Source organism: Anabrus simplex, chromosome 10 (assembly GCF_040414725.1).
Source record: "Anabrus simplex isolate iqAnaSimp1 chromosome 10, ASM4041472v1, whole genome shotgun sequence".
NCBI classification, from domain to species: Eukaryota; Metazoa; Arthropoda; class Insecta; order Orthoptera; family Tettigoniidae; genus Anabrus; species Anabrus simplex.
In genome coordinates, this window is record NC_090274.1 from 962,144 (window position 1) to 976,388 (window position 14,245).

General features: G+C 41.4%; 1 protein-coding gene across 1 annotated transcript in view; it reads left to right on the forward strand.

Annotated features, from left to right (window-relative positions):
• LOC136882228 (uncharacterized) overlaps positions 1-12,153 on the forward strand; it is a 54,175-nt gene extending 42,022 nt beyond the window's left edge. The window contains exons 6-7 of the mRNA XM_067154785.2: positions 1,789-1,919; positions 11,888-12,153. Of these exons, the coding sequence (XP_067010886.2) occupies positions 1,789-1,919; positions 11,888-12,135 (379 nt within the window). The 3' untranslated portion in view covers positions 12,136-12,153. The remainder of the gene's footprint in view (positions 1-1,788; positions 1,920-11,887) is intronic.
• The last annotated feature ends 2,092 nt before the right edge of the window (positions 12,154-14,245 follow it).

Sequence of the window (14,245 nt, forward strand, 5' to 3'; positions counted from 1 at the left end):
ACATCGCACACTTTGCTCTTCTTCCACCAGGGCTGCATCAGGCTAGAAATATCCACAGCAAGGCCAGACTCGGTGAGGGCCCACCATTGCCAACCCTTGTGCACTAGCTCCCATATACATCGCAAACTTTGCTCTGCTTCCACCAGGCTAGAAATATCCACAGCAAAAACAGACTCGGCGAGGGCCCTACCATCGCCAACCCTTGTGCACTAGCTCCCATATACATCGCACACTTTGCTCTTCTTCCACCAGGGCTGCACCAGGCTAGAAATATCCACAGCAAGAACAGACTCTGCGAGGGCCCCACGATCATCAACCCTTGTGCACTAGCTCCCATATACATCGCACACTTTGCTCTGCTTCCACAAGGGCTGCACTGGGCTAGAAATATCCACAGCAAGAACAGACTCTGCGAGGGCCCTACCATCGCCAACCCTTGTGCACTAGCTCCCATATACATCGCAGACTTTACTCTGCTTCCATAAGGGCTGCACTGGGCTAGAAATATCCACAGCAAGGCCAGACTCGCCGAGGGCCCCACGATCGTCAACCCTTGTGCACTAGCTCCCATATACATCGCACATTTGCTCCGCTTCCACAAGGACTGCATCAGGCTAGAAATATCCACAGCAAGGCCCGACTCGCCGAGGGCCCCACGATCGTCAACCCTTGTGCACTAGCTCCCATATACATCGCAGGCTTTACTCTGCTTCCACAAGGACTGCACCAGGCTAGAAATATCCACAGCAAGGCCAGACTCGGTGAGGGCCACCATCACCAACCCTTGTTCACCACCTCCCATATACATCGCAGGCTTTACTCTGCTTCCACAAGGACTGCACCAGGCTAGAAATATCCACAGCAAGGCCAGACTCGGTGAGGGCCACCATCGCCAACCCTTGTTCACCACCTCCCATATACATCGCAGGCTTTGCTCTGCTTCCACAAGGACTGCACCAGGCTAGAAATATCCACAGCAAGGCCAGACTCGGTGAGGGCCACCATCGCCAACCCTTGTTCACCACCTCCCATATACATCGCAGGTTTTACTCTGCTTCCACAAGGACTGCACCAGGCTAGAAATATCCACAGCAAAGCGAGACTCTGCGAGGGCCCCACAATCGCCAACCCTTGTGCACTTCCTCCCATATACATCGCAGACTTTGCTCTTCTTCCACAAGGGCTGCACCAGGCTAGAAATATCCACAGGCAACTTTTTTTCCCCATGTTGTTTCAGTGACTTAGGATGCTTAATGCTCACCACCCTATCTGGATTTTCAATACTCCCCCATTTTTTAATATCTTTATTTTTTTTTGCATTTTGCTTTATGTTACAACCAACACGCATAGGTTTATGGAGTAAAGGACTAGGATTGCGAAGGAAGCGACTGTGTCGTTAATTAAGCATTAGCCTGGTATGAAAATGGGAAACTATGAAAAAACATCCTCAGCTGTGAACAGTGGGGTTCAAACCCTCTATGCTTTATGTTACAACTTTAGTCACTTTTATAAAATAAGAGGATTTTCCAGTTTTCTGTCAGCCCAGTATTTCTCTGTTCTCTCAGATCTTACCTTTCTTTCTTTATTGGAAATCACCCATTCTATTGTCCGTTTATTATCTTACTTTTTATTATTATTATTGTTATTATTATTATTATTATTATTATTATTATTATTATTATTACTACTTAAAAATCTAGTTGCTTATTACTTTTGCAGTTGTAAGGTGAAGAATCAAATTTTTTTTTTTAAATTTGCCCTGTAATTATGTCTCACACTTGTTGGCAGTGAGGTGGACACATATCTCGAGCCATTAGATGCCCGTTCGTTGCTAACCGCTAGGACAGCAGCTGGCAGGGAACGTAGCGTCGCCTCCTCTACGCCGCCAAGTTCTCTGGAGCTGGAATGGGAGCACGAAGGTGAGTAATCCTCCCAGATGTTCTTTATAATTGATAAAAGCAGAACAGTATCATTAAATCATCAGCGGACAGGGTCAGTTTTTTACTTGCTTACATTGAATTTCTTGACTACTTTGAAGTACTTTCTACTGCTAACGCTTATCCGAAAATACACAAAGACAACATACCGATGAGACCTATCGTAATTAGGATACGTCTGAAAGTAGTTTAAAAATTACTGTAGTGTACTGTACAGTAGTATACGAGTAATATCCTATTAGAATTGAGTGTGCTTATTTTATTATTGTAAAATATTTGTGTAGTACTGGTGTAGTAGAGGTATCCGTAGAAACTCTTACTAAAATACTGTTGTTGTAATTAGGATAGGCTTAATTGCAGTTTGGAATTGTGTAGTTCTTGTGTATTACTTTCGATATTCAGTAATTAACAGCAGTATTTATCCTGTTACGGGTTGTAGAATTTAAAAAAATAGAGCACGACTAAGTAGTATTGTAGTGTAGTCGTATATTAATTACCTTATTGTTGTGTACTATCCCAGACAATATATCCCTTCGTTCATTTCTTTTTTGCAAATAAGTTATTTTATTTTTTTAATTTAATTTTTTTTTCCCCCCGTAAAGAATGGCTAAGGAGCGCGAGTGTACTTATTGTGGGTGTGGTGAGGCATTGAGGGGTATGAGGGAGAAGTTGGAAAGTTTGAGGGAGATAATTAGGATTCTCACAGAAGACAGGAAGGAAGATAGGACTCCCTCAAACAATGTACAGGTTACAGTAGGTGTACAAGAGGGAGGGGAAGGAAAGGGAGGAGTTGTAGAAGACAGGTGGTCTAATGTTCTAAGGGGAAGGAGATTGCAGGCTAAGGGCTCTATTCAGGATCAGAATTCAGGACAGGTGTCTGTGCGAAATCGGTACGAGTCACTCCAGGTAGAACAACAGAGGGAAGATGAGGGACAGGGAACTGTTGCTGAGATGCGTGGAAGTAGGAGGAAGGGAAAAGGTAGGAAAGGGAAATGTAGAGTAGAGGATAGGAAAAGACAGGTGGAACAGGGTCATGGGAAGGAGAAAAGGGAGGAGGAAGTAGCTTCTGCAGCAGTGAGAGAAGATAGGGCTGACCAGGAGGGGAGGGGATCAGATGAGGTGGGGAGGGTTGAGGCTCTGGTCATGGGGGATTCCATCGTTAGACACGTGGGGAAAGTGTGTGGAGGAAAAGGAACCAGGGTAGAATGTTATCCAGGAATTAGGTTGAGGCAGATGTTGAGGAAAGTAGAAGAGAGGTAGGAGGGGAAGCAGAAGGTGGTAGTGTTTCACGTTGGTACCAACTACGTAAGGCAAGCTGATATAAGTACCAACATAGTTGGAGATGTGTGGGATCTGGTAAATGCAGCACGGGTGAAGTTTAAGAAAGCGGAGATTGTTATTAGTGGAATACTGTGTAGGAGGGATACTGACTGGAGGGTGATTGGGGATTTAAATGAGACTATGGAGTGGGTATGTGGGAAACTGGGAGTGAAATTTCTAGATCCTAATGGGTGGGTAGGAGATAGGGATCTGCGCTCAGATGGCCTTCATTTAAACCGCAGTGGTACATATAAGTTAGGAAATTTGTTTGGAAGGGTAATAGGGAGGTACATTCAGGGAAACAGGATGGCCTAGGGAGCGGTGATAAGGGAACAGGGAACTGGAAATCAAGTAGGGATGACATAAAATTGTTAGTGTTGAACTGTAGAAGTATTGTAAAGAAAGGAATAGAATTAAGTAATTTAATAGATATATATTTACCAGATATTGTAATAGGAGTTGAATCATGGCTGAGAAATGATATAATGGATGCAGAAATTTTCTCATGGCACTGGAGTGTGTATCGTAGAGATAGGATAGGAATGGTGGGAGGGGGAGTGTTCATTCTGGTGAAAGAAGAATTTGTAAGCTACGAAAAAGTTAAAGATGAGACACATGAAATTCTAGGTGTAAGGCTCATTTCTAAAGATAATAGGCAACTTGATATATTTGGAGTGTACAGATCGGGAAAGGGTAGCACTGACGCGGATTCGGAATTATTTGATAGGATAGTCAGCTATGTGGGAAACGACATGGAAAGAAATGTGATTGTAGCGGGAGATCTGAATTTGCCAGATGTCAATTGGGAAGGAAATGCGAACGACAGGAAGCATGACCAACAAATGGCAAATAAGTTAATATGGGAAGGACAGCTGATTCAGAAAGTGATGGAACCAACCAGAGGGAAAAATATCCTGGATGTGGTGCTGATAAAACCAGATGAGCTCTATAGGGAAACTGAAGTAATAGATGGTATTAGTGATCATGAAGCTGTTTTTGTGGTAGTTAAAAATAAATGTGATAGAAAGGAAGGTCTTAAAAGTAGGACTGTTAGGCAGTACCATATGGCTGATAAAGCAGGCATGAGACAGTTTCTAAAAAGTAACTATGATCGGTGGAAAACGGTAAATAAAAATGTAAACAGACTCTGGGATGGGTTTAAAGAAATTGTTGAGGAATGCGAAAACAGGTTTGTACCTTTAAGGGTGGTAAGGAATGGTAAAGACCCGCCTTATTATAATAGAGAAATAAAGAGACTAAGAAGGAGGTGCAGACTGGAAAGAAATAGAGTTAGAAATGGCTGTGGAAGTAAGGAGAAATTGAAGGAACTTACTAGAAAATTGAATCTAGCAAAGAAGGCAGCTAAGGATAACATGATGGCAAGCATAATTGGCAGTCATACAAATTTTAGTGAAAAATGGAAGGGTATGTATAGGTATTTTAAGGCAGAAACAGGTTCCAAGAAGGACATTCCAGGAATAATTAATGAACAAGGGGAGTGTGTATGTGAAGATCTTCAAAAGGCAGAAGTATTCAGTCAGCAGTATGTAAAGATTGTTGGTTTCAAGGATAATGTCAAGATAGAGGAGGAGACTAAGGCCAAAGAAGTAATAAAATTTACATATATTAACAATGACATTTACAATAAGATACAAAAGTTGAAAACTAGAAAAGCGGCTGGAATTGATCAGATTTCTGGGGATATACTAAAGACAATGGGTTGGGATATAGTACCATATCTGAAGTATTTATTTGATTATTGTTTGGTCGGAGGAGCTATACCAGATGAATGGAGAGTTGCTATAGTAGCCCCTGTGTATAATGGAAAGGGTGATAGACATAAAGCTGGTCCGACTCGTTGGCTGAATGGTCAGCGTACTGGCCTTCGGTTCAGAGGGTCCCGGGTTCGATTCCCGGCCGGGTCGGGGATTTTAATCGCTTATGATTAATTCTTCTGACTCGGGGACTGGGTGTTTGTGTCCGTCCCAACACTCTCCTCTTCAAATTCAGACAACATACCACACTACAAACCACCACAGAAACACGCAATAGTGATTACATCCCTCCACATAGGGTTGGCGTCAGGAAGGGCATCCGGCCGTAAAACGGCCAAATCCACATGTGCGACCCAGTTCGCACCCGCGACCCCACAGGTGTGGGAAAAAGTGGTAGGAAAAGAAGAAGATAGACATAAAGCTGAAAATTACAGGCCATTAAGTTTGACATGCATTGTATGTAAGCTTTGGGAAGGCATTCTTTCTGATTATATTAGACATGTTTGTGAAATTAATAACTGGTTCGATAGAAGGCAATTCGGTTTTAGGAAAGATTATTCCACTGAAGCTCAACTTGTAGGATTCCGGCAAGATATAGCAGATATCTTGGATTCTGGAGGTCAAATGGACTGTATCGCGATTGACCTGTCTAAAGCATTTGATAGGGTGGATCATGGGAGACTACTGGCAAAAATGAGTGCAATTGGACTAGACAAAAGAGTGACTGAATGGGTTGCTATATTTCTAGAAAATAGATCTTAGAGAGTTAGTGTAGGTGAAGTTTTGTCTGACCCTGTAATAGTTGAGAGGGGAGTTCCTCAGGGCAGTGTTATCGGACCTTTATGTTTTCTTATATATATAAATGATATGAGTAAAGGAGTGGAATCGGAGGTAAGGCTTTTTGCGGATGATGTTATTCTCTATAGAGTGATAAATAAGTTACAAGATTGTGAGCAACTGCAACGTGACCTCAAAAATGTTGTGAGATGGACAGCAGGCAATGGTATGTTGATAAACGGGGTTAAAAGTCAGGTTGTGAGTTTCACAAATAGAAAAAGTCCTCTCAGTTTTAATTACTGCGTTGATGGGGTGAAAGTTCCTTTTGGGGATCATTGTAAGTATCTAGGTGTTAATATAAGGAAAGATCTTCATTGGGGTAATCACATAAATAGGATTGTAAATAAAGGGTACCGATCTCTGCACGTGGTTATGAGGGTGTTTAGGGGTTGTAGTAAGGATGTAAAGGAGAGGGCATATAAGTCTCTGGTAAGACCCCAACTAGAGTATGGTTCCAGTGTATGGGACCCTCACCAGGATTACCTGATTCAAGAACTGGAAAAAATCCAAAGAAAAGCAGCTCGATTTGTTCTGAGTGATTTCCGACAAAAGAGTAGCGTTACAAAAATGTTGCAATGTTTGGGTTGGGAAGAATTGAGAGAAAGAAGAAGAGCTGCTCGACTAAGGGGTATGTTACAAGTAACTATTCTCATTTTGGTTCCGTATTGAAGTTGACGTATGTCTCAAGTATTATTACAATATTATAAGTCCACCTGTTCAATACAATACAATACAATACAATACCTGTATTGAACAGGTGGACTTATAATATTGTAATAATACTTGAGACATAAGGGGTATGTTCCGAGCTGTCAGCGGAGAGATGGCGTGGAATGACATTAGTAGACGAATAAATTTGAAAGGCATTTATAAAAGTAGGAAAGATCACAATATGAAGATAAAGTTGGAATTCAAGAGGACAATTTTCTAAACCTTCATTATCTTCAGCCAACAACTGTATCTCACACACACATTATATAACATTTCTCGATGTGAATCTTGTTCCTAGCATGAATTCTATAGATTGGCTTTGCTGTGTAAACAACAACAGTACTAATATGTAAAGTGTACGCCAGACCCTCACGGTGATGCATAAGCAATTCATAGTTTGTGTTTCAAAGGTTGCCAGTACGAATCTCGAAGATAACCAAGGTCTCCCGATTCAGCACTAGGGTGTCCATGTATCACTAGAGAGAGAGAGATTTATTAAAGAAATAAATCATTCGTCCTCCAATGAGGGTGACCATTTGGATCCGGAATACAGTTTCGATTTCAATGAAGTTTAAAAATATCAAGAAATGAAAATTTAATCGTTCTTCTTTTTTTCCCAGGGTTAGTGGGGGAGGAATGTCAATTACGTTCTCAGGTACAGATGGAAATGAATGATTTGCAGAGAGTCCCTCAGTATCTGTATTACTATTTTTTCTAACTCGCAGAATGGAACTTTCAAGTTTTGTAGGAAGTTTGATGTCTGACTAGGGAGGGTGCCTCTTGCTCCGAATAGCAGGCCTCTGACAATCCACCGATCGATAGGTATTTTATACTTAGATGAAAGGTAAGGCAAACATGGAACATAAATAGCTTGCTTTTCTAGGTCCACATCCCGATCCTGATTAAGGTCTCTCTCAAAGCGAATGGTGGGATCTAAGACCATTGCTTTAATGTCCTCTCTGTTGATGGCTACGATGTCCGCCCTCCGATTAGAGTCATCGGTAGAGATTCAGTGAACTTCCTCGTGCACCTCCCATCCACGCTGTTTCAAACCTTGGGCAATCGACATTCTGACACGGTGGTGGTGATGGTTGTGCATCAGTTAAGTGCTCCAGCAGAATCCCAGCACATGTCCAAGGGTTTCTGTCTCATTGCAGCCATTTTGGCAGCAACGGGTTATGTTGAATGACCTACCGGGAACCGACCTGACTGTGGTGAGTTTGCATGTCATCTTCACTGCGTTTATGTATTCAGAAGAGGACAGAGGTGATTTACGAGTCATCCAGGAGTTTGCTTTCGGGCAGTCTGAATATAATACTACTCCTTTTCCTTTATGTAGTAGCTGGCACCACAGCTGAAAGGATCGATTTCTCATAATTTCATGTAGTTTTCTTCCGTCAATCTTTAGGGAGAGACTTTCTTTTTTTATGTCAAGTCTGTGGAGTGCCATATCTTGTTCTTCAGGTAACTTCCTTACGTATGGTAGGTGAACGTCCTGAAGATGGAGTAAGCGATTACAAATATTGTAATGCTGTACATTAGCTTCCCATTCTGCGCAAATTATTCCCATCCCTCTACCTTTCTGGCTCTATACAGCATCGAATTTGGAGTACCATCTGGCAGCATCATTATTTCTTTTACAGAACTTCTTATAATTTTGTCCAGATCTTTAAGAAAAGTGTTTGATAGTTGTGTCAGAGGGGCACATTGTAGAGGATAGATCAAACCCGTCCAAACAAACTCGTTAATAATCTTGATCTTTTGCTCTGGTTTTAGAAGTTTTGTTTTTACCAGATTATTTAAGTCAGAAGTTATTGTGCTTATTAGTTTATGTCTGTCAAGAGAAATTTCATTGTTGAAGTCGGTTCCTAAATACTTGATTCATTCATTGTTTGTTTTTATCGATGGGATTATTTATCCTTCAACTGTAGTGACGTTTCCTTCAGTTAATTTTCTTTTCTTCAGGATTATAGATTTGCTTTTAAGAGGATGGATATGTAAACCAATTTCTGCTAAGCTGCTTTCAGCTAAATTTAACAAGGTAGTAGCATCATTTTCGGTTATGCTGAGTATGACTAGGTCATCTGCGAAAGCAAATGAGGATAACTGTGGTAGATCATCAGATAAAATATAGCCATAACGTTGGGATATGTCATGGTCAGTGAGACTTTGTATTACAGTATTGATTGCTAAATTGAACAGCAGTGGTGAGATACGGGACCCTTGAGCTACGCCACACTCAATTTCGATGAGTTTTTATTTCTTATGATCAGCTTCCACTTGAACTGTGTTCTTTGTAAGAAATACTTCAATTAATCTACATAAGTTAGGAGGAATTTCAGATTGTCGAAGAGATAGTTTGATATGTTCATGTCCGATAGAGTCAAATGCTTTTGTGACATCTAAAAAGAGACGCCAACAATCCTTTTTGTTACGTTTCGCGTACTATACAACATCCAACATCGTGATAATTATTTATCTCCACATCAAGATTTATAAGACCTTTGAATACCCAGTGCATCTTTCGTCATGTGAAACAAGTTTATGCTTTCTACTTACTCTTGTTATTTTCCAGTGAATTTTTACCTTGCACCTTTTGAACGATGAAGATGACCGTGACTAGAGGTCGAAACCGGTCCCAGTTGTGACCTTGCATTATTAAGTTTTCTTGTATTGAATAGATGGATCCACAATATATTTTTAATATAACTGCATAATTATTCTTTATTTCCACGAGTTTAATAACCATTAACATAAAATTGGCATCATAATATCGAAGAGAACCTTGTTGGAAATACCTGTTCCATGTGTCTCTACAATAAGACAGTCCGTTATTAAAACTATCGCGGTACTTTTACTAAGCGTCATGTACTACCGGCTGCCACTAGGCGCACTTCTCGCTTGCCAGCTTTGGCCAACTTCAGCGACTAGTGATGTATAATAAAGACGCGGGGTCTGAATCAACGTTTATTGCGGCATGGTATGGCCGTTTAGCCACTGCATTTTCAAGCACTTACCTCACAATTCATCTTCGACTTGTTCAGAGCATCCTTGTTGTGGGCCACTGAATGCATTTGCTCGTACAGTATGCATTTTTTAACCCATTCACATACCATTTAACTGAACTTATTTATGCCTTGGTGTACCATTTATTTTCATTACATTACATGATATTATCACCGACACTGAAAAAGCATGCTTTCCAGCAACTTAATGAGAGGAAATATCCAAACTACTCTCAGATGTACTTTGTGAAGTCTTTATGAATATGGTAGATCATAAAACAGTCATATTCGTGCATCGCCACCTTGCACCGGTGGCATTCAAATGAAGATTCCTTCCTCAGACCCCGTGTCACACAGACTTTGCATTTCCGTGATGGGATAACCTTCTTCGTTGTTGGGGGTATTTTGGTCAGAAAGTGTCCCCAGTGCCTCTCTTGAAGTCTCAGTGGTGTATCCCCAGGGCTTGGGTGCCTTATTTTGGATAGTCAGGCAAGGTCACACTTGCCAACAGCTGTTCGGCTAAATTGATCCGGAAGGTGGCAAAGACTACTCGCTTCTTTTCAGGGTTGAGGAGGGGACGAATGATGTTGGAATTCAGAAGTGTCATGTCTAGCATGTAGAAGTATATTTTGTGTATCCTTTTACATACTTCCTCATCAAGGGGAATGATGCGACTCCCTGGTCATGGGAATCAACACCACCCTTTCCATAGTTGTAGTCAACAACAAGATTGGGTCTGAATGTCTTTTTCCATCATACATTATCACTTCAAGGTAATCTGGCCTTCATTTCATCCACAGATACAGGAAACCAGTGCTCCTTTCCAAATTACATTACCCTATTTATATCCTCGGCAGCCGATACAAGACATTTACTTGCACAAGCATTTACCTCATTGGTTAGATGTTCCTGAAAAGTCTGCTGTTAGAAATTCGTTCACAACTTGTAGTTCGTTCGGGCAGTGTCCTAGGTGCCTTCGGAAAACACTATTTCACCAGTTGCGATGCATGAATGATACTCTGGAGTATTACTTACGTGCTCCCAGTTCCATACCCTATTGCGTAAAACATGATTAGAAGCCGCTGGTGCGGCATCAGTTGTAGGCCTAAAATTCAGTGTCATATTTGACGGCAAAACAGCACTTTGTTCACCCCTACCAGTGTTACAGTTTCTATCACACGAACTACTTTCACTACTTTCCATATCTACTAAATTCTTCGTCGCTTATTTCTATATCAATTTCATTCTCTTCTAAAACTTCCCATATAATCGCTTCGTCACTCAACATGGAGGCAGCCATGATTTCACTTACGCGGAATAACTGCACAGACCTGCTTATCAAATACATCAATGGAATAAAACAGTGATTCCATCTGTCAAGAAGTTACCTTACTAATATCAAATACTTTCACAAAGGAAACCGGCTTGGAGTGGGTACGGAAATAAACACTACGTGCGGACGGAGAGATCCGTCTTTGTACCGGAGTGCAGTCGAGAGCCAGGACGGAGAGATCCGTCAAAGTACGTCAAGTGGTTAAGCTATCTTTATCTTCATGCTAACGCAGAACAATGGCTTTACTTATGGCGTATTTTCTTGCGGCTGCACAATTATTCTTAATTTCTTAACTTAAAATTGCCATCATAATATCGAAGAGAACCTGTTGAAAATTTGCCGGCAATACCTGTTCCATGTGTCTCTACAATAATACGACAATCCATCACGAAAATATTCCTGCTGTCCATAAAACTGTTAATTTTACTAAGCTTCAGGTACAGTAGACGTGCTATAACTCGGCCACTGAGAAGCTATGGCCTTTCTAAGAATTCCAAGGCTCGTATGTTTGATGCCATTCTCTGGATTTGAGAAACGTTTTTGTGGAGGCTGATAGAATGTCATTCTCTCGTCGCTATCCTGAGATCCAGTGACGTTACACAGAGGCACTGTACAGTTGGTTGTCGCGGACGTCGATGGTCCAAGAGTTTTGCGCATGTGGGGGGTGAAGGGAAGCAGCATGGTTACCGTGATAGCTGCCAGTGGTGTTCATTCCTGTTAGGTTGCGAATGCAAGACGACCCTTGATTTTTCACATGAGATTCTGAGAAAAAAAGGTTTGTCTTGGATTCTGAAAAATACGGTATGACTTGCCACTTCTTACGCGTTTTTTTACTATTTCTTCTTGATTCTGTATATTGCTGGAGATTTCCCTTTTTCCATTTTCGATATCCGCCATTGTATAGCAAAATGGAATAACCTAAGATTCTCTGATTGCAAGTATACATATTTTGGTGTATTTCTTCCACAGACTTTGTGCCCCGGAGTGTTCCCCCTCCTATTGCCACACTGCCGGAGGAGGACGACGAATCGACCGCGGGCTGGTCCCGCCTGTCAACGCCCGACTCCTTGGAGTGGGATCCTGTGGAAGCACCTCTCGCCTCCGACTCCGGCGGCGATAACCGAGGGGAGCTGGACGCAGAAACTGAGCAGCTGTTGTGCGAGATTGAACGCCTGACCTCCAGAGCATTGCGGGAGACGGGAGACTGGAGCAGCTGATGGGCCCCGGGCAGCACACTCCACATGTAAAACGTGGCACGTGCGCTTTGATAGAAGTTCCTCAAGCAGCAGTAACAGTAGGCAGCAACCTATGTGGAGTTGCTTCTGCAGGAGTTGATTGGAAAGGGCATTGCTATTATCTGTACCGTTGTATCAGACAGAGGTGCCTCATCCGGAAATCTTTCCTTGCCAACACTTTACCAAGTTGTTCAGAGGAAAAACAATATGAAGTCTCTCTCAAACATAGCGCCCAAACAAAAGAAAATCATAATGTATAAGGCTTGTTCAAACAATAGCCAAACTTTGAAAATACCACCCAAATGCAAACTGCCTGCTCTAACTCCATTTTCTGCAACATATTGTAACATTTTCCATTCGAAGGATGCCGTAAAACTTGTTCTCTTGCTCATTTTCACTGCTACTTGTGCATTGGACACTTCCTAATTACGCACTACGACTATACACCACTGTTGATAGAGATATACACCACTGTGCGGGACGCAGAGTTCGGAAGCTGGAAGGGCATTGAGAATTAGAGGTTAGGGGGAGAGAGTAGGCAAGGCCAATTCACAAGTGGTGCAGAAGTGTGGCTTTTACCGTTAATTGAAATGTTGCATTTGCTGCCTAGTCACTTTTAAGATTTTTATTATTTTTTCCTTGATTCTTTTTTTTTCCCAATTTTTTTTCCCCCCTATAGTTGAAAATTAATGAGGCAAGTGAATATGGTACATAATCAGCGATCTGGTTCTCTGGATTTTCCTGCTAAGGGGTGTGGAGCCATTAACCTTCGCAAGCAGCCACCAGTGTTTGCACGGCTCAGATCCTCTGTCTCGCGTAGAAATGGTGCAGGCTGAGCCAAATTTAGCTCGGTAGACAAAAGTTGGTCCACCGCAGCGTGCGGACGAGCAAACGTAACAGTCTGGCTAGCTCAGCATGAGCTGTCGTGTACAACTCTGGAGGTGAGGAGACAAAGCTTACTAGGCTGTAAATAAAAGGATTTATTTTCAAAGTTTGGTTAGTTTTTGAACAGGCCTGCCTGAAATGTTGCAGTCTGCATCATTACAGCAGGTTCATACAGAATGAGGATCTGTTTACCTCACCGCTCAACCAGTGTGGTCTAATCATTTGTTCTTTTCTGACTTCGACAGTATTAGAGCATTCGATGCTGGGGATTTTCATGCCCTACATGGCCCTTGTCCTTCACTTTTTTTGAAGTGTCGGATCCCTTCCTTTTTTTCCCCTCCGATTAGTGTTAATAGAGGATAGTTGTCCAGTTGTACTTCCTCTTAGAACTATAATCACCACCACCACCATCTAACCACTCGGCTTGACAAGGAAAATCATGGCGGTGGTTATTGTTGTGTTTATGAGCAAACCAGTGAAATTTATCAACCCCAAATGATGAATCCTATAGCATCTTAGTCTCTGGCAGTCCTTTTGCCCATATAAAGATGATATGTTGGTAAAGAAATGTTTCTGGATGCAGTACAGTGCCGCCATGCGTAGATATGATCTGGCAGCAAAAGTCTATGAAACTGGTACTGGCATCATACACTGCAGCCAACTACTTAGCACACGTGAAGGGCTCTTCTTCACTTAAAAGAAACAGAGCATTGATTTTTTATTCTAGGGTTCTCTGGTCCTTTCTGAGAAGCCTCCCAAATCCATACATATAGATAAATATTAATACCTATTGCTCTTTGCAGGGAAAAGACAGAAGAATTCATATTGTCCTCACTAAAAAAATATGAAAAAGAATCTGATGTCACACTTACATTTCTTGAAGAAATTAAGTAATCAAATACATAAGTCTACAGAAATGATTTAAAATTCTGCTTTTAAAACTTAATCTCTAAAAGTAAGACGGCTCTTCTGATGTTACATATCACACAGTTAATAATTTTATAAGGTATAACCATTAAATATATTTATTAAATAATGATGGAATTACATGTAACTGAACCACAGGTGTTTTAAAGTGTGAACCCTATAGAGACATATTCAAATTTTAAATCATTCCTGTTAATTTTGAAAAATAACAATTATTATTATCTGTAGGCAAGCTAGATAGATAGAAAGTTATAGATGTGCACATTCTAGTATACATACG